General features: G+C 36.0%; 1 protein-coding gene across 3 annotated transcripts; it reads right to left on the bottom strand.

The window, feature by feature from the left end:
* Nucleotides 1-8,698: 8,698 nt before the first annotated feature.
* On the bottom strand, nt 8,699-21,825 carry LOC133843240 (uncharacterized). 3 transcript variants are annotated; one of them, XM_062276692.1, is made up of 3 exons: nt 21,649-21,825; nt 10,213-10,875; nt 8,699-9,365 (listed from the first exon to the last, which is right to left on the bottom strand). In XM_062276692.1, exons 1-3 carry the CDS (start codon nt 21,688-21,690, stop codon nt 8,715-8,717), a joined length of 1,356 nt encoding a protein of 451 aa, XP_062132676.1. In that variant the 5' UTR covers nt 21,691-21,825; the 3' UTR covers nt 8,699-8,714. The 3 variants fall into 3 exon arrangements, with proteins under 3 accessions (XP_062132676.1, XP_062132678.1, XP_062132677.1); XM_062276694.1 differs by lacking the exon at nt 21,649-21,825 and adding an exon at nt 21,147-21,162; XM_062276693.1 differs by lacking the exon at nt 21,649-21,825 and adding an exon at nt 15,052-15,260.
* Between the last annotated feature and the right edge of the window lie 234 nt (nt 21,826-22,059).

The raw sequence follows: 22,059 nt of genomic DNA, 5'->3' as shown, positions 1-22,059 counted from the left end.
CGAAAAAAAATTATAGCTCTATCTCTTATAGTCTCTGAGATCCAGTGTTTCATACGGACAGACGGACAGACGGACATGGCTGGATCATCTCGGCTGTTGACGCTGATCAAGAATATATATACTTTATAGGGTCAGAGATGCCTCCTTCTACCTGTTACATACATTTCCTGCCGGCACAAAGTTATAATACCCTTCTACCCTATGGGTAGCGGGTATAAAAAGGATTGCAAATTATTGTGGTTTAATCAATTCAGCTTTAAAGGTTGAATATGATAAAACTTAGTATATATTAAGAATTTTTACTACAGAAAATTTAGCACACCTTACTACTAATTATAATAGTGTTTGTTGGAATTTATTAAAATATTATTTAAATGTGACAAATCCTTATAATTTAAATTTTGCTTATTTAAGATTATAAAGATTTAAATACAATACATTTTAATTTAATATATTTAACTATGAATGTTAGTTAGAATCTTAGTATATATATTTATTATCTTCAATCACAAAAATTACAACTATGCCTTTATATTTAGTAACTTTAAATAGTCTTTCAAGTATGCAAATTTCCATCACCTAAAAAAATGTACTTTATATATATTTTATTTATTTATAATATTTCAAGTTTTAAATTACATTTCTTATGGACTAACTACCTTCATTTAGTGTTCATTAATTGAATATTAAATTTATTTAAATTAATATTTAAAATGTAAAATACATTTTTAATAAACTATCATTGAAATACATTTTACTCAATTTAATGAAAATCATGAAAAGTATTATATTTATACCACACTTAAAATCCTAAAAAAAAATGTAATCTTTCTTAATGATCATTTTTACGCAACATTCACTAATTAAATACTTAAGGAAATCACGAACATTTCATAACAAATTCTAAATGAATCCTGTAGAGTACTTTCCTTTACTAAATTACATTTAATATGGCTATGCCTTTAATTAGTGTACATCAAACATTTATTTTGGGCATGCTAAGTGCTTTCCAAATTAATTATTTTCCGCTCTCGAATGCGCTGCAATAAATCAAAGTCGTCTCTTTAATTTTGGGGCAGTGATTAAAGCACGAAAAGTAGAAACAAAAATACAAAAACTAACGCAAAACCAAACAATTAAACAAATGAATAAACAAATAAATGTGAAACTGAATGCGAATGGCAAATGGAGAATGGAAAATGGCGAATGCGAATGCGAATGCAGTTTGATATTATAATTAAATTTGTCTATCATTCCTTTCTTATATATATTCAGCTGGGACTATATGCAATTTGCAAACAAATATTCGACTTTTTGCGCAATTATTTAATGCGAACGCCAATAAAATTTTAATTGCTCTTTTTCCATAAATATGTAAATTGAAAAATGCGTCTTTTTGTTCGGAATCAAGGGCCAGAGAGAGGGGAGAGGCAACCGCGAGGGTATTGCTAATTATTTACAATTAAAATTTATGCGGCTGCCTAAATCAACAAAACTAAATCGTTTAATTAAAAAGCCGCGAGCACACAAATGAAATAACAACAACAACAACTACAAAAAAATCAACAAATACTAACAACAACAACAACAACAACAACAAGAGGAAGAGCAACAGTAACAGCAACATTAACAATAAAAACAAGAGCAACAGCAACAGCAACAAAAATGATATTGCTTGAAGCCACAACAAAATCAGAGCCGCAAGTACAAAGATAAATAAGTGGCATTGTCGGTTTCATTTCCGGTTGTTGCATTTGCATTCAAATGGCTGTGTGTGTGTGGGTGTCTCTCCCTCCCCCCTCTGTGTGCGTGTGTGTGTGTGCGTGTTCTTGTAAGCGGTATATAAGCACATTTCCAACTGCTTTTTAGATTTAAGCGGAGCGCAGCTAAAAGCACAAAAATAAAGCAATAAAAAGCAGCACGCCACAAGAAAAAGAAGCGTTGTTGCTTGGGTGCTTGGAGTGGGGCATGTGGCATGTGGCAGGGGGCGTGGCACACTTCTTACTCACTTCTTCACAGTTACTAGCAGCTGTCGCTTCCGTCCAACCAAATGCTACAGAACACACACTCTCACGCAGCAGCATTTGTATTGCCTTAGCCTTAGCCTCGACTGTCTTTCAGTTTCTCACTTCATCAGTTACGCCAAAAAGGAGACTCTGCAATAAATTTCGCTGATTGCTTCCGCCCGCTTGCTGTTCTCCCCCGCTCTCTGAATGACTCTCTCTCTAACCTCGACTCCACGATTCGGCCGACTGCCTCATTTTTTATGCCGCTTGATAAAGTAATATCCGTTTTAGGTATACTTTGTTTGAGCCGCGGCGATTGTTCGAGCTACTTTTATACCCTGTAGTCACGCAGCATCGTTTGCGTATAAATGTGTATATATTAAGCGTTATGCTGACAGGCATTTAAATCGAATTAAGCTTGAGCTTGAGCTAAAGTCCAGCGATGCAGCATGCCCATGAATGCAAAGTGAGTGCATAAATTAAAGGGTATTAAATTCATTCGCTTTGGTGATGTTGCTGCAAGTAATGTGCCAACTTTTATGCTATAATTTGGTCACTGCAGCAGCAGTAGCAGCAGTTTAGCTTTCAGTTTTCAGTGCTATACACTTCCTTTTTTTTCTTGTTGTTGGTCTAACACAGATTTGTGGCCTTGCGACTGGTCTAATGGCTCATGGGGCGTATGCGTCATATCACAGCACGCATACGTCAAGTCAATGCTGTAACGAGCCCCAAAAAAAAAACACTGAAGAGAAGAGTTTGCACTCCTCTACATTGGCCTTGCAAAAAGTGTGTCTGTGTCTGTGTGTGTGTGTGTGTGTGTACATGTGTGTAATTGAAACTTCCGCTTTGGTCAGTTAGCGCAATTTAGCAAGCTGCAAAAAAGTTAGATACGGCTGAAGTAACAGGCAAAGTGCAAAGTCCATTGCAGCTACTTGGCTTTCATTTCAATTTAAACTTTAAAAAGCCAACACAGCTACGTGTGCGAGTGTGTGTGTGTGTGTCTGTGTGTGAGAGTGTGTTTGTGGTGTGTGCAGCCACATGTAGAAATGAAAATTATTTAAAATGATTTATTTCACAACAATTTTCATTAGGCGACCAACTGCATTGCAGATTTCGTCTCTCTCTCGCTCTCTCTTCTCCTCTCTGTGTGTGTGTCTCCCCTGTTGCCGTGCACTAATTCACTTTTGCTGATTTTAGTGCAAGCGCAGGAAAAAAAAGAAGGAGAATAATATGCGAATGCCTTGCCTTGAGAAGCAGAAACTGGCCTGACTCTGGCGGGTTTTCATACATGTTTCATATGAAATAATTATATATGCGGTCAGCCACCAAGCTGCAGGCAGTGCAGCATCATCCTTTGACCTCCCTCCCTTCCCCCTGCAATTTGCTATTCGCTTAGCCAATGAGAAAGGAAAAAAAAGAATTTGTAAAATATAATAAAAAGTGGTTGGCTACAAAATGTGCTACATGCTTCGTGTTCCGTGTTCTGTGTTCCATGGCGACTGCTGCATAACTTTTGCGGAAATTTGACTCTAGGGCGCATGCAGCCACGCCCCCGCCAATCTCCGCCTGCTGCTGGCCTGGTCACTGTCAGCGTCTGTGCGCAAAAATTAGTAGAAAAGAAGCACGAAATAAAGAAAAAAAAGAAACGAAATGGAAAATAAAAAGATTGGCAAAAGCAACTTGAAAAAGGTTAACAAGCGGCAGAGCGTCGAGCAGCTGAGCTGCCTGAGCTCAGCACTGGGAATAGTCAGAAAAGTAAAAAAAAAAAAGAAGTTATAATTTTTGGCAAGCAACAACAACAAAAGAGAACGTTAATGAAAAGCAAGCGTGAAATAAAATCATAAATTTTGCAGTGCTTGCACGGCAACACGACAACCAGTGGAAAATTGTGCTTGGTGTGTGTGTTGTTATTTTTGTTTTGTATGTGTGTTGTATGTGTGTGTGTGTGTGTTGTGCCTGGACAAGTGCATTTGTGGTGTGCCCCCAAATGTATGCTACATTAATGCCGAAAGTTGAGCAGGAGAAGGAGACGTAGACGTAGATGTCCATGTGGATGTGTAAGTAGCTCGACATTAACTGGCAGCCAACATTACAAACTGCACAAACAACACACACTCACACTTCTCACTGCTCACCGCTGCGTCTAGACTTGGTCCAGCAGTGGTCAGGCTTAGTGTGTAACCAAGTGCCTGATGCACCCCAGTGCCATGTGCCGCCTGCTGTTAAGGTTTTTGGCTAGCTACAGCTACAGCTACAACTACTCCTCGCAAACATCTGCTTCTGTTCTGTCGTCCACTGTGGCCAGAGCACAAGTGTGCACTCTTGTTGAAGCCGAGCACAGAGCGCTGCACATGCTAATCAGTTGGCATTAAGGTGGGGCGAAGCTAAACCTCTAATGCTCCAATCGAATTTTGTCAACGCAAAATTTTCAAATTGGTTGTGGTATTAGAACGCGGCCAAAGCGGAGCTAAATTGAGCAAATTCTGATTTCGTTTATAATCTGAATTTCGTGACAGAACTTAAATTGGTGCTGATACAAACGAAAGTCTTTAAGTGAAATAGTTGATATTTTCTAAAATTATAATTGTAGACATTGGCAACAAAATAATAAAAAAAAGTAACTGATATAACCGACAATGCTCTTGTGTTAAAATAATTGTTATACTAAAAAATTTTAATAATTTACTTGTATAACTTGGCATTAAAAATAAAAGGAGTAACTAAAATAAAAAAACAAGTTAGAAAGCTACAGTCGAGAGTGCTCGACTGTGAGATATAAAATATTGCGGTATTATTTACCAAATATACCGAAAATACTTTTAAAAGTACTAAAATATACCGAATGGTATATTTGGTATATCAATATAGTACCACATTCAAAATATACCATAGACGGCACAATGTATCAGATTGACGGCCAAAGCAACTAAGTAAGTAGGCGTTTTTGCCCATACATAAGTATTTCTTTAATACCTTCCAGAATTTTTATATGATCGCAAATCAAATATCAAATTTTCAGGACTCATAAAAATGTTACTATAGTTATTATTGTATGCACCAAAATTCGCAGCTCTAGCTTTAAAATTACGCTTGTTATTAGATTTTTTTGATTTTCAGGAGCGGAAGGGGGCGTGACAAAAATTTGAAACAAACTTGCGTGCCAACATAACTAATGCTGTCAAAAATTATTGCTCTATCTCTTATAGTCTCTGAGATCTAGGTGTTCATACGGACAGACGGACAGACACACAGACGGACATGGCTAGATCGTCTCGGCTGTTGACGCTGATCAAGATTATATATGCTTTCTAGGGTCGGAGATGCCTCCTGTCGGCACAAAGTTATAATACTCTTCTACCCTATGGTAGCAAAGCAACTCTTTTTGCTTTCAAAGTGCATTAGGAATTATAAAACCAAAAAACATAAATTTGACATCCAAAAAGCAAACTTTTTTATTATTAATATTTTGAAATTGGAAGTGATAAAATGAAGAATTAAATCAAACACGATATTTGAGATTAGTAAGCATAATTATATTCAAACAATGCCACTCTTTTGGGTTTTAAAATGTATTAGAAATAATGAAAACAAACAAAAAGCCATAAATTTGACATCTAAAATACATTCAAACCTCAGTACAAATAAATAAATAAAAACATTCCGTATTAGTAAACCGAATTAAATTCAAGCAAGGCTTACCGATACTTATTAAAAATACTAAATTTTAATAAGTACAGAAAGTAATAAAGTAAAAGATTAGAAACCGCAAATCTCAGAGACTCTCGAGTCCTAACGAAGAAACTTCAGTAAACTTTTGAAAAGCTTGCCCCTTAAGCTCATTCGCCCATGGTGTGAAACTGTGCTAGCTAAGCTTTTACAAACAAAGCGCTGTTAAGCGCATTCACTGTTAAAATTGACACTTGCTGTTAAAGTTAACAGCGAAGCCGTAGCAAACTTTTGATATTAATAAGAAAAGGCGGAATATTTTTAAAAAATTCTGTGTACATACTTTATTTAACTACTATTTTTCGGTTTAATGTTTAATGTACTTTGATGTGAGGGCGTTGGGAAAACGTTGCCAAGTTGATTTCGATTCGCAATTCGCAACTGAAGCAAAAGGAATTCATATTATTTGAACAATGTTTAAAGCGTTGCGTTTGCAGTTTTTTTAAGTTACTTTTAATATTAACTAATAATAAAATGCATAATTCTGTTAACAATTTGTACGTGTGAGAGTGTGTTGCGTGTGTGTGTGTGTGTGTGAGTGTCTATACTTTAATATTGACATAAGAAATTCGCTATTAATTTATGTTAATCTGATTGTTATTTGTTTATCTTTTGCGATTTTTCTTGAGGATTCCATTTTTTTTTTAAAGCCAAAAACCGAGCAACAAGCAACAGAGTTTCTATAAATTTTATAATTTTCGTACAACAATTAAAATGACACACACACACACACAGTTATAAACAATTTGTTTTAGCTATGAACGGCTGAAAAATACACAATAATTTGCACTATTCTTACGATTTATCAATTTGGTGATTGATTAATTAGAATTTGTAATTGTAATCATACTTTCGCAGTATTAATTTATTTTAGTTTTCCTATGCTGTTTATAGACCAGTGATAAATGCTTATCAGTATGTTGTATTATTAAACTATACCTATAGGTAAGGTAATTTGTATTTGTTGTATTTTGTTTTATGTTGTTGTTTTTCTTGTTGTATTTTGAGTCCAGCTACAAAACGTTGCATAAAGTTTGTATAAAATTTGTTTGTTTTTGTTTTTTTTTTTTCCTGTTTTACATTTTTGTTAGATTTTGTTGTTGTTGTTTTTGCTTCTTTCTTTTTATATATAATTATGTATATATTATATGTATATATATAGTATATATCATTGACTAGTTGAATACAAAAACCCAAACAATCAGTTGGCGACGACAGTTAAACCTACATTCGCTATATATTGTATGTATATAGTATATATATCATCTATATAGTACTCGTATAGTAAGTATGTTAGAAACAGCTGCTATAAAATCACTGCCAGACCATTTTTTTTTTTTGGTCTGGCCAGCACTTGGTAACACTTGGTAATGTGTGTGTGTGTTTTTTTGTAAATGTATTGCCCATTAGACTAACATCATCGTCATCATCTTCAACATCATTAACTATGTATATATGTATGTTATATATGTAATTCATAAGCGCTAATATTCGTTAATGCAACAAGTCTATGTGGGATTCATCGTCGCCGGAACGCTGTCGCCGTCACCATCTCCATCTTCAACTCCATCTCCATCTGCATCTCCATCTCTAGTTCGTCAATCGAAAATGCAGACAAAAACACGCAGACAATTAATGCCAACCTTCTCCCAGCATCCCTCCTCGGTGGCTCGACCCTCGTGCGCCAGCCGCATCTTCTTCGGATAGTTCTTTGGGCTGCTTCGATCGCTCAGATGCACAGGCATGCGGGCGTATTCAGCTCGAGGGGTGCGAAACTTCTCCAGCAACTCCGTCTGCTGGTCCGTGAGGTTCTTCAGCTTTTTTGCCTGCAAATTGAAAGTGTGTACAAATGATAAATTAAATGACATAAATTACTTTTAATGAGAAATTTTGTGAATCAACTACAAATTTGTGTGCTATTTTCGTTTAAAAAACTAGAAGTGTACAATGAAAATAATTTGCAATAAACTCAGATTCTAACAAAATACCAAAAATATACCGCAAAAGTTCTAATATCGATATTGTACTACATATAATAAAAAAATAAAAATATACCATAGAGTACAAAATATACCAAATATACCAAATTATCAGCCAACGCAACTAAGTCCCCATTTCAGCAAAGTATTTTTTTAAATAACTTCTACACTTTTTATTTGATCGCAACCAAATTTGAAGGATTCATAAATACTGTAGTTAATATTGAATGTACCAAAAATCACGTCTCCAGTTTGGGAATTAGCTAAGATTGTTATCACATTTAACTATTATTAGCTCAATTTGTACACAACTTTAATTCAATCGTCATATTCAGTATTGCAATCTTTACAGCTATTAACACTCAATCGAATTCCTTAATTTCATCTTAGGAACTAGATAAGATAATAATCATTCTATTTCAAACGCTCATCAATATTTTTCCTTTAATTTGTTGCCAGCCAAATTACAATGTAATAAAATTATATTAAATATCATAATATGAATTACTTTACTTAATGAATGTTTATTTAAAGTTGAAACACAACAAGGGAATCTCTTTATATAAACTCTTTATACGTTATTCAATTGTATGAGTTTATCTGAAATAAGTCATGAAATTTCATACGAAATGTCTTATTTATACTATAAATAAATTTTATAATTAGCAATGCTTGAAATACACTTTATCTAATCCACATACAATTCATTGACATTTTAAATTGATGAGCATTTGAAACTTGCGGCGAATTTATTGAGTAAAGTCGTGGGTAACTAATATATATGTACATATGTTTAAACAACCTGCTATAAATACTTTAGATTCAATTTAAATACATAATCCATAGTCTATAATGCTAAATGTTGCCTAATATTTAAATCTCTGACAAACATTTGGAATTTCTTCATTTCTGATGACAAAAAGTATGCCATATGGCATGTATTAACTAGACCATGATTTCGTTACTCTAACCAACCCACAAAATGAATTTTGATTAGTAAACTTTACTCACCCTCAAGCGCATCGCTGATTAGCGAAATCTCCAGTGGCGGCAGCAGTTCGATGCGATCACAGCAGCGTCGAAACTCGTTGGGGGTCATTCGGAGATAGCGCGGCGTGAGGCAAAGTGGACCGAGAACGGTGCGACGATTTTCGGGCGTGGCATCGAGATTCTTGCGTCCACACTCCGCCAGACTCCAGCTGGCCAGGCACTCGAACAACGTCAGCTCGGAGCGCAGTTGCAGCGTGTCGCGCTTGGCCAGCGTTTCCAGCTCCTCGAAGCGGAGGTCACAGATGGCAGGCATGGAGAGCAGCAGCTCGGCATGCATATCGATTAGCTGGAGTGTATTGTGCAGTAGCGCCACGCCGTAGTCCTCGGTCGTGAAGGGATTCGGATTGGGTATGAGATTAACCTGAGCTCCGTCGCCATCGCCGCCATCCTGTGCCTGAGCTTGAGCGGCAGCCAGTTGCTTGGCCGCCGCTTTCGCCTTGGACGCCTGCTTCCTGGCCTGCTGTTGGGCAGTCTCTTGGGTGGTGATCACCGTCTGGTGTTGGTTTGTCAGCGCGATTCCCTGATAGAACCACAGCGCCTTGTAGATGTCCAGTGCGGTGGCACTCGAAATGCTGAGATCAAGTTCACGAATGCAGTAAATGATCTAGGGGGAAATGAGAAAGAGTTTATTTAACATTAACTTCGATGGAACACCTTTAATATTAAATGTATAATAGGAAAAAATATCATACTATAACAAGGGTTCATAATTGAACAGTTTGTAAATGAAATGATATGTGAATAAATTTACAATGATTGGACCGAAAAAGCAAATAGAAAGTTTCTTTTAAGAGCAAAAGGATAAGAGAAGATTTCAACTTATATTTAATATTAAAATTGGAATCATTAAGTATAATATTTAATTAATAATGGGCACTAGAATGGTCTAGGATATAGCATTTCTTCAACTTTGAATAATCGAAAAATCCAAAATTAGCAAAGATGATTTACAATGAATAAGAATGATTTACATTAATTAGAATGTACAATTTTTAAAATGTACAATTTTTAGGTCAAATATTGAATATAGGAAAAAGCAAAAGAACAATTGCTTTTACAACCCATTATTGGAAGTCAAACGAATAATTGAAATAAAATATTTTATTTACTGACAAATGATTAAAATAGATTGCTACTAATGTGGTCTAAAGTATTATTAACTTAGACAAAGATCCGAAAGGAAACAGTTTTAAGCAAAAGTAATTATGTGTTTAAAATTATAATTAGGAACAAAATGTAAGAAAAAAGCATAAACAAAATTTAGATTAATATAAGATAATTATTTTTCATCAAACTTTTTCATATTCGTCCAATCTCTCTCCCTCACTTATTCACTCACTCTCAATCTCTCTCTCTTTCCTTTCTCTCTCTCCTTCCCCCTCTCTCTCTCTCTTACTCACTCTTTCTCCTTTCTATAATTCTCTCTGAAAGTCTTATTTCTTTGTACTCACCAAATCGGGCACATTGAAGCGATCCGAGAGCTCGAGTATCTTGAGCAGATGCTTGTGATCGCGATAGCGGATGAAATGCTTTTCCATATATCGCACGATCAGCTCGAAATCGTTCTTATCCACATTGAGTATCTGGAAATGGTTGTCGCTCTTGCGTCCGCTGTTTGGGCCAGCGTGTATTAACTTGGCCAGCTCCACACTGCGCTCCAGCACCGATTTGCGCTCGCATCGAATCATGTAGCGATCGTCGCCATTGACCACAATGAAGTCTATATAGGGATTCACAATGATGGGCACGCCTGTGTAGATATTTGTCTGGCCACGTGCATAAAGCGGAGGCGCCACCATGTGAGCTGGTGGTGCACTCGGCGCCGGTGCACTCTGTATTGCATCCACATTGTGGCCATCGGGCCCCAGGCCAAAAGGCAAAACCATGCTGGAGATCTTGTTGTTGTTGTCTGCCTTAAATTGCAGTGATGTTTGTGTTGTTGTGGTTGTTGTTGTTGTTGAGTTGGTGTCACAGTTGCGTACTTGCAGCGCCTTGTGCACCAAAGCGCCAACGAGCGGCAACTTTGTGGTGCGCTCCTTCTTGGTCAGCTGCTGCTCCAAGCGGATCGGGGTGCTGCGCTGGCGATTCTTATTCCCAGACCGTTTTTTGGGCAACTGCAAAGAGAAACGAGTGGAGTAAGGATTAGTTAACTTTATTGAAAATGCGGTAATGAAGGAAGAGCAATCACGAAATCACAGGAAGAAATTTTGTGGGAAATCAAATCGACATAGGAAAACTTGATAACATGATAACAACAAATGAGACTGTGACTGAGACTATGAGAAATAATAATAAGTTACTTAGTAGACATTAAGAATTGAAAATGACCAGAGAAATGACAATTAATAAGATATGATCAAGCACATGATCAAAAAAATAAAGTCATTGGGAAGATCTAAAAACAACTGAAGAGCAGTCAAATCGTCATACACAAGTTAAATCGATTTATACTTTAACAAATCAGCCTATGAAAGTATTAAAAATCCACAGAGAAATAACATTTATTGGGATAAGATCAATCTTACGATCAGAAAAATAAATTTTGTGGGAAGATCAATCGCATGATCCGAAGAATAAATTCATAACGAATTGGAAAAAATAAATAAATCAAATTGAAATAGAAAAACTTTGCCATTCAATGCTGTGTAATAGTTGGTGGTAGAAATTAAATATAAAAGAATATAAAATTAACTAATAATAATCCCTGATTAGTGGGTAGTAATTGATGTTTGAAATTAAATATATGCAAGAATATTTAATGTACCAATATTAATCCCTTAAAGCTCTGTAATAGTTGCTGGTTGAAATTAAATACAAAAAAAGTTTAAATGTACTAATAATAATCAAAAATTTCCATTGACATTTGCACCCAAGGATATTACTCTATAATATCGCTTGATCTATGCTTTGGGATTGCCCCAAATATATACATTCATCACCATATAAAGCCTTATCTACAAGTGAGTTAAGTAGCTCTGCTTGGCATTTTTATGACCACTTGTTGGCGATAAGCATAGTTCATATCTCAAACTCAAATTGGTAGTAAATTGCAGTTTACGATATTTGCAGCAGGGAGAATTACCCGCTTTAGTTATCCACCTGGGAAAGGGTCACATGCCAATGGACATTAGTCAGCTTTCGAGCTTTTGATATTACACCATATGGAGCAATCGATAGGAGCAACTATAAACTTCTAATGTGTCAGATATCGCAGCTTTTTCGCACCTCCCCCAAAGAAGTGTTTACGGCAAAACATTATCGCTTTAGCTTTATCTTTCAATTGCGGCACTTAAGCACACAAATCGTTTAATGTCGTCGATGAGTTTAATCGGTGATTTTTGCACGCGACTATAAATTAAGTATACGACGATCTTAATCATTCATAAGCCAAGTCAAGTGGCTAAAAAGAGCTGAGGCAACACCCACAAAAAAAGCCTAATTCAATATTATTTTTGGTGAGAGGTCAATCGATTTAAGGCATTCAATCGTTTAATTACCCGCCGCAATTCCTGTATGCAATTCATCATCGTCTAGCGATAAATCATGTGGCCCACAATCGCGGCCATATCATAACGCTGGACGTCAGATACACCACCGCGTGACAGCTCATAAATTGTATAATGCCCCCTAAAAGAATCCATCGATAGTGTCAACGGTAACTCCCACACTTACGACTACGGTAGCAATTTTCTACTGCAGGCAGCAGCGGAACCTCGACAATTTGAGATCCAAGAGCACGCTGCTGACAGCCTAATATTCCTGTCAAACTCGTCTCAATTTCTAAGCTCCCGAATCCACCGGACATGGCCTATGAAAGCACTCCGAGGCGGACGCCTATTGGCCATGCCGCAACTGAATCGATTTATGACTGGAAGCCACAAATACATCGGTTATCAGTTTGCTGATAACGAGTCGACGCAAGCGCTGATGGTGAAGCATCAGTGCATACAGAAAAAGCGCCAAAGGAATTAATAATCTTCAATCTTTGCCTTAATGATGTGATACTCTAAGCATTCTATAAGAGCTAACATATAAAATATTATTTAAATATATAAAAAATAATATACAAATTTATATGATTATATGTATATTATACAAAATTGGATATTACCACAAATTCTGATATCAAAATTTAATTTGAAATTTTATTTATTTTTTTTTTTAAATTAAACCAACCTCTATTATTGCTTATCATTTACAATCGCAAATCATCCAACTATATATCAAATTTATTTTGCAAATCTTTCAAAGAATTTTGTAATAGGTCTGAGATTTCATACTTTGTTTTAAGAAGTATGCAGAAACACAAAGAACAGCAATGAAATAAATTTGTATATTATTTGAAAATCATCTAGCCTGAAGTTGTAAAAGCTTTCATGTGCTGAACTCCCCAATGCCTATATTTTTAGTAAGATTGTACTTTAAGTAAGTATACGGATTTATAGCATTGATTTTAGATTTTATATTAATCCTATTTATTATTTAAATTTAAAAATTAATACCCAAAGTGTGAAAGATAATGACAAATGGTTGAAAACACGTCATTAATTATATATATATCAAGAGTCATAATTTAAATGAAGTCTATTAAAGACACTGAAAAAAATACCAAGTTCTAAAATCAAGAAATTTTGTCTTTAAAATTGAGTTCTTGAAATAAGATAACTTTGAGAACAAATTCTAAAAACTAAGATCTAGACTAAGTATTTTCGTTCATAGATGAGTTAGTAGAGTTGTCTCGAAATATTCTCAATTACAGTTTAAAAGAGGAAAGTCCTGCATTCTCAAATGCTGCGCGAATCGATGATAAATATTTCGTAAGTAAAAGTGCTCAACAACATACAACTGAATAAATCCTAAAATGGTAAAATAATAAATAAGTAGTAAAAACAATCAAATAGAATTTAATAAAATACTTTGTTGATCTTATAAAAAGATTTTTGGTCATAAAACTGTAAGAATAAGAAATTGGGTCTTGTTCTTGAAATCAAGATGTTTTTTCAAGTTCTTGACATACTTTTAGATTAAAATTCTTAGAATCAAGACCACAATCTTGATTTTAACACTTTTTGTTCAATGTATAGATTTTGAATGAAGAATCTAAGCATACAAAAGATAACAACTTTGAACCATTTGGAATCGGCTATTTCCCTAGCGGAGACCATGTGCTCCGCAGTGTAGTGTTAAGCGTATCCACAAACAGCACATCATAAATACATACATATGTACGTACTTTCCATAGAACGATACGCGTTTTATAACGCATTATCTGTGGTTCAGAAAGCCGGGGAATGAAAAGACAGCATTGTGCCCTAAAGACTCAGAAACCAAAACCCTACACAGACTTTTATAGACCAAACACAATTTTATCACAGTTTGATTCACGTGTGTTGTTGTTATTATTGCCTTAAGTACAATGCAAACAAAATTAATTACGGCGTGCCATGATTGCCAAGAAGTTCGCAAAAGCGCAAAAAAAGAAAATAAATAAAGTTCAAATAGAAAAAATATAAAACGTACAGCAATATTTAAACAGTTGGCAGGAAGACTAAATATCGTTGGGGCTGAAGTTGGAGCGAAGACTGAAAATGTGACTGGGACTGTGACTGAGGCTGAGGCTCCGAATGGAGCTGATGCCGACAACCGAGAATGTATCGACATAAAAAACAACAACAGTAACAAAGTGTGGCATAGTCCTCTCCCCCTCTTTGACCGCTGACTAAATCGCGCATGTTACTGCGTCTTTGCTCCCCCCGCCTTTCTGCGACAACAACCGGCTGTTGATAGTGCAATAAAGAAATTATCGTATGCAAATAAATTGATGTGTGTTGTGAACGATTTCCACTACGCGTCGTTATCTGCACAGTAGCGTCGTTCTCTCCCCTCTCTCTACCCACTCTCTTTGTCACGCTCTCTCCTTTGCTTCGCTCACATGCGGTTGCTGACCACAGACTATTTTTATGTGGATCACAATGTATGAATTAACACCCCCATTCGTAGGAGTCACATATTCAAGCTGTTGCTTTTGTTTCTCCTTCTAACATCTCTCACACTGCGTCTTCCCCTTTATCTCTGTCTAACCTGTGCAGCCGTGGGTGTTTATGATGCCCTGTAGCTGTTGCTGTTGCTGTCGCAGTCACTCTTGTTGTTAAGGGTGCAGTTCCCAAATAATTTCAAGGCATGCACTTGAACTTTACAGCTCACATGTCTCTTGACTAGATATCACTCTACACTACTTTATACACTTGTTGTTGTTGGTATCACACGGTCAAAACTTCTGCACTTCTTACATTTTATAGTTTATTTGTTTATGTTGTTGGGGCCGCTTATCACTGAAGGCTTTTTCCATCAATCAATCAAATGCGATTTATTTTCGGTATGCCGCTGTCTTTAGATATATTTCAAATGTGTGTGTTTGTATTTGTGGCACATTTCAGCATTTAATTTGAAATTATTAATAATTATATTGTTAATTAGGCGCACAATTTATTTTAGGTCTCTCCCAACCGACCGCGGCAACTTTAGAACTTTGACTGTGCTGTGCCAGCCAAACGCAGACGATGCGTCGCTGTCGCTGCCGCCGCCTCTGCCTCTGCCGCTGCCAGGCGTGCGTTGACTGTGACAGCGACTGCGACGCAGAAATTAGTTCTCTATGGAATTTGCAAGCTTGAAGAGGAAAACCTATCCGAGGCTGATAAAAGATTACTAACAATTGGAAACCGAAAAGAATTATCGAATTATTATTGTTATTTGTTAGATATGGTTTAAAATAGGTATGAATTATTAGCTTTAACATAGTTATGAAGAATTAGTTATTATTATGAATATTCTTTATAGATATTTCCCATTTATGACAATAGCTATAAATTATATAATATTTTCTCAATTATGAAACATATTTTTAAGTAAAAATATGAATATATTAACATTTACAATATAAGATTAGTCAGAAGCGTCATTTAAGTAATCAACACACTTAATTCTACACAGTGTTTCAGTAATAAAAGTGCAGTAATATATATATTATAATATTTGAGAATACACAATATATATAACCTTAAAAACTTCGTTATATTATATATACATTAATACTCAACTTTATTAATAAATCAATAAATAAAGAAAATATTAATAAAACATATTTTACATTTTATAATTTATCGAATAATTAAATAAAATTAAATTGAAATACTTTATTTGGATATAAAAAAAAAAAACAAATCAAAAGAGAAACTTGACCCGCATTATGATTAAAATCTCTGAAGTTGCAAAAATAAATAAACAGAATTGACAGATGCGTAAGATTAACGAAATTACAAGAAGCTGCCGATAAATGCAGCCAAAAAACGGAAGAAAAGGGAGGTGGAAGAGGGAGAGAGGAAGATCGCAGCGGAAATGAAGCTGAAGTACTTCGTGTTGTTGCTGGTCCACAGCTCAATTATCAATTTAATTTCTTCAACAAACACAAAAGCAACAACGGCAAATAAATAAATATGTATAAATTTGTGGCAAAAGAAAAAACGGAGTCACAATCAATGTTTGATTTTCAAATTAACAAAACGTTTGCAGAGCAACCCATGGTTAGGGATTTGGGTGTGGATGGTGGGCGGAGGGAGAAGGGCGGTGGGTGTCGCTTGTAGTCTCTATGCGTGGGTGTGGTTGTACATGTATGTGTGTGTGTGTGTGTGAGGTGTGGGTTGTCTGCGCTTTGTTGTGTGATATTTGACAACTGTAATTGTTGTCGAGGCGTTTGTATATTTTATTGATAAGCACTATCAACTCCAAGTCATCCGTAGCCAGCAACCAGCGTCAACTAATCGCAACGCAAAGTCAGCTCAAACTCAGACCACGCCTTAGTCTTAAGCTGCTTTGAGTACTCTACAGCATGTAAGAGAGAAGACGGCGAGCACAACCCCAAAGTGAGCATAAATAGCAGAAGCCAAGGCCAACGCATAACCTCAGTGCACTACATTCAGCTGCTGCTTAAGATGAACTGCACACAAGCGAGGGTTGCTCCGCAAGTTGGTGAAACGTTAAAGAAAAGTAAAACCTCATGGGAAAGCTGGAAAGCTAACCCATTTTTTTAATCAAAAAGTAATTGAAGAAAATAAAATAAATTTAAATAAAATATAATTATGATCCCACATTTTGTCTTCAACATAACTTTGTAAATAAATAAAATAAAAGGTTCATTTATGATTAATTTTAATAAACATTCAATAAGAATTATTTAAATTGATAGAAAAATATATATTCCTTAAAAAAAAAGAGATTTCAATCTCAAAACTATTATTGAAGAAAGAAACAATTTTTTTTAAAACTTTTTCAACTTGAAATTCAAGTTTCAAGATTTTTTCAAGATTGAAAAGCCATCAAATCAAGATTTATAATCTGTTTTATAACTTAGATTTTATTCTCTCTGGGTAGTAATACCAAATAAGTTTAAAAATTCTTTGCTAAATTGCATTGCATGTAGTAGTTTAATGTTAGTTTAGAAACTTTAATATTCTTCTTTGTACTTTTAATTCCCTGTTAAATTTTATTGCATATAATAGTTTAGAAACATAAATATATTAGGAAAATGTAATATTTTGCATAAAATATGTACAATTTTTTTTTACATGTAAAATTCCTTTGATATTTTCCTTTCCTATAAATGTTTATGATAAGTTCTAGATAGAATGTAAAAGCAAACAAACAAAAAAACATAAAAATTTATAACATCGATTCGATTTGGTACGTAAAAATAATATTACTCACTCTGCTATATTGCTTATTGATACTGCTAACTCATTTATATACATATTTTATCTCTAAAAAACGAAAAAGAAAAAGGTATGGCGGTAGTCTATTCATAGCTGGGTTTACCTATCAACTAATCAGGCAAAGTAATTAGCTCAAGAGTTTATTTATTTTCGTCGGCATTAGCATTCTATTCTTGTTTCGAGCAAATGCAAATTCCACACAAAATGTATATATTTACAGAATGATTAAGCAGCCCTCGGCGTGCAGCATAAACTGAACCGAGTGTGTTACATGCTTACACTCATATGATAGCTCTAGTTATTGACATGTTTGCATATGATGATGATGTTGTTGCTGTTACTGCTGCTTGCTGCCTGCTAATGAGTTGTCGCGGAAGCGGCTGGGGAAGCAGTTAACAGTTAACAGTTAAAATGTAGCACTACTGTTGGCTGTTAAGCTCACGCACTACCTTGACACTGCGCCCAACTGAATGGCAGGCTTTGTCGCCCTCCCCCTTTCCACACCCTTCGCTATAATGCGCACAGATGTTGAACATAAAAACTCGTTTACGATCGCAAAAAACAAAAAGAAACAATATTTTACAATAAGTTGGATTGAACTTATCATGATCACGAGCACGTAGTAGGAGATCAAATATTTGTGCTCATACCGGGAAATTAATTAGCAAAGTGTGAGAAAACAATAATAAAAATAACAACAACAACAGCGAGCTGTCGATGAAAAGCCCATTTAATTAGTTTAATTAAACATAATTATGCACAAGGCGGCGGCAACAACGTAAACAAAGTCCAAACAAAACACAAATAAACGAAAAACGGCAAACGAAAAACGAAAAACTATATTTGAATCTGGCAAACACAAAAACGTGGAAAATGCGTGGCGAATTCTTGCCCCATGATCAGGCCCCAAAAAGGGCACCTGGAGAGGGAAGGGAAGAGGAAGAGTGCAAAGTATCAAAAATAAAACACTTGCCACAAATACGCACAGTTTTTGGCCACAGTTTTAGCCAACGAAATTGGCCGAGTGCGATGGCCTAATGCGATGTCTCTATTTATAGAGCGGGGGAAAAGTCGCGAAAAGGGAAAAACCCGCGACGAAATTTCAATTATATCTGCATGGCAAAATATGTAACCCAGTGAGAAAATAAGCTAAGCATGAGTAATACACGATATTTATATGCATTATATTCTTTGGGGCATTAAAATCTGTTAATTTAATTTTTCTTATATATTTTGTATTTTCTTTCAGTATTATTCTTATTTTTGTTGACTTAATAAACATTTTTATTTTTCTACATTCTCCTTCTTCTTGTCTGTCTTTAATCCTCCGCAATTATTAACAAGTGAGCTACTCTCGAGTGTGCTCTATAATGAAATATCCTCTATCTAAGTTTAATAAAAGCAAAATAGTGTCGTATTAATAAAAACTATACCAATTCAATGTATTTCTATATACGAAATAAATATACTAAAATATACCGACTGAATATTTGGTATAACGACAAAACATTACATTAAAAATATACCATGGAGAACAAAAAAAAAACCAGATCGCCAACCAAAGCATCTAAGATGGCATAGACTTGGTTTGTTCTCTAATTTTTTATAATAAATTTGCAATATTCATATTTTCGACGCCATCCATTTTTAATATAAACAATTTAGTGCGGTTTTATTTCCTAAATAAATACGAACTTAACAAAACAATGTCTATACTTGGTATAAAAATAAATCATGTTGTTAAAAATATACCATAGAATACAAAATATACCAGACTGTCATCCAAAGCAACTGAAATGCAACTGATTTGGTTTGTTCTCTAATTAATATACCAAAATATACCGAGGACTATATTTGGTATAAAGATATACTATTTCGTTAAAAATATACCATAAAGCAATATACCAAATCAACCAAAACAGCAGAGACTCGACTTGAGACTTGCTTTGTATCTTAATGTTGTATAAATTCATGAAAATATTTGCAGATATTCAAATTTTCCAGATGTAGTGTACTGATAATTAAATTACTAAAATTCTTCAGAAAAGCGCATTTAATTGTTGTGGCATTGCAGCAAAAGCTTTGCTAATCGTATGATATTTTTAGTATGACTCGATGGCATAGCAAATGAGATTTGGCAAATTTTTGTGAACTGCCGTGACTTTTTCAGAAGCCAGCCAAATGTGTTCGCCCAACTGCCAAAACAGTGACGACGCCGATGATGATGATGATGATGAGTGAGTGGTAATTTGATTTGCAACGCTGTGGCACAAAACACATGACTCATGGCTGAGGTTGAAGCCACAATTGCTGATAAGGGCACTTCTCTGTGCTAAAGCGCATTTGAGAGCAGGATTTCACAACGAGTCAATGACATCATTGCCAGCGGTGTTTTGATTCTACATTTAGTAGTCGGAGTGACAATATAAATATCGTATATAGCTGCAGCAAACCTATGACTAATCATGTGAACAACAAAAACAAACTCATCAATGGCGTTGCAAGTGAGACGAAAATTGTTTTTCCGCTATCAATTGGCTGTGGGCCAAAAATTAAAAAGCGAGCCATAAACTCGCTGAAGACCAACAACAAATAAACAGCGCAAACTTTGCGGGGTGCCTGCAATTGAGTCATTTACTAAATTAACGCAATAACTAATTATAATTATAATTAAGAGCTGCTCGAGAATGCAAACGCAAACGCAGTTCAACATATAAAGGAAAACAAAGTCAACATGAATTTTTGGGCCCACAATTTTTACCTGAGTTGTAACAACAGAAAAAAGTGCCTCACTCTCTTTCTCTCTCGCTCTTGCTCTTGCTCTTGCTTTCGCTCTCTATCTGGCAAACAAAAGCACAGAAAGGAAAAGCGTCGAGTGTGAGCTGGGAAAAAAAAGTCACCCTCGGAAAAGCGCAAAAAACCCTACGCAACATGTTCCATGTTCAACGGTCGCGCGTTGGGTGGAAAGTGAGTGAAGAGCTAAAAGGGGGCGGGTGACGGAAACTGGAGCAACAATAACTAAAAGGAAATATAAGCCAGCCAAAACGTACAAAATTTTCATTTGCAGCATAACAAAAGCGGCAGCTGGTCACGAATTGAGCATAAAGAAATAGTTGTTGATAAACGAGGTGGAGGAGGAGAAGATAGTTGCTGCCGCTGTTTGGTGGCTAGGCCAATAGCCAATATCAAGTGCGCGGCGATGGTCGTTAGGATTGGGATTGAGGATTGGGGTCGGGGCAAAAGCAATGCGATGCGATGCGAAGCGACGCGACGTGGGCAACTGGTGCCAAGGGCGTCCACACACAGTTCAGAGGGAAAAAGTAACAATTGACAACGCGGCGTATGCGCGATGCATTCGCCTCAGCTGATGTTGTTCTTGTCACAGCCTGAAACACTGACACACTGAACGACTTTTACACAACTACAACACACACACACACACACACACACACAGAGACACACACTCGTACTTTACGAGATACATTCAGGCTTTTACAGGCGCGTGTCTGTGTATCTTATGGATACACAATTTATGCTTGCCCATTGCACGCTTACGGTGAAGCGAGTCTGTGTTTAGATACGCTTTTATTATGAACTGACCGTTTCGTTGATGGACTTACCCCAGTTTATAGTAGTATATACAATATATATTTATCTGCTGCCTTTCGTTCGTGTTCCGTGTTCCTTATTGACTCTCTACTTTGATCTATGAATTATCCAACGACCGCCAATTTCCGTAAACGAATTTCGATTCGCAAAACTGTTTAAACACAATCGCACAACAACAGCCGCCGCCGCTGCATTTGTTTATACCAATTTCATGCTTTCACAATACGATCCATACAGAATATATATATGATATATATACAGAAAGAGATATATATGCATATATTTTGTATGTCGGAGCGTCGCGTAGTTTTTAGCGCGCGACGTGCCAAGGAAATTGAAAGGCAGCTACTGCGACAACGTCGCTGCTCGAGAGCCGAAAAGCGTATATACAACAAAATATTTGGTGTGCCTTTGTGAGGATTACACACGCTCACACACACACACACACACACATACACACATTGGGACATTGAGCAATCGGCGGGCCAAAAACATTTCATATGAAAAACATACCAAATTTCCCAAGCTGACAGCGTTGCCACAGTTTTTATCCATGCCACCAAGCGTTGCTACATATGGAAATAGCGTTGCACAGTGTCTGCCAGCAGTTTGCCCCCAAGCGAGTGCAACTTTTGGAAAATTGTTGAATTTCTAAGTTTGTAGCTAAATTAAAGTAGATTTATTTTTGACAATCTTTGCAAGAGTCGAAACAGTCTGGCAGCTCTGTGTTGTGGGGGAAATCTCTCGCTCTGGCTTTTCCGGAGACATGCGCAATGCGTGAGCAAACAATTTTCTTTTCCGCTCTGACGTTGACCCACAGGTCGTATGAGCAATACGAAGGCGCAACATTTTCGAGCGTGTGATAAGACAACGAGCCTACGCACTATTTTCGCTACTTTCGCTTTTCTCTCCAGAGTGTGATAG

Source organism: Drosophila sulfurigaster, chromosome 3, assembly GCF_023558435.1.
Source record: "Drosophila sulfurigaster albostrigata strain 15112-1811.04 chromosome 3, ASM2355843v2, whole genome shotgun sequence".
NCBI classification, from domain to species: Eukaryota; Metazoa; Arthropoda; class Insecta; order Diptera; family Drosophilidae; genus Drosophila; species Drosophila sulfurigaster.
Note: the sequence above shows the minus strand (reverse complement) of the source record. Positions and strands in the feature narration are given on the sequence as shown.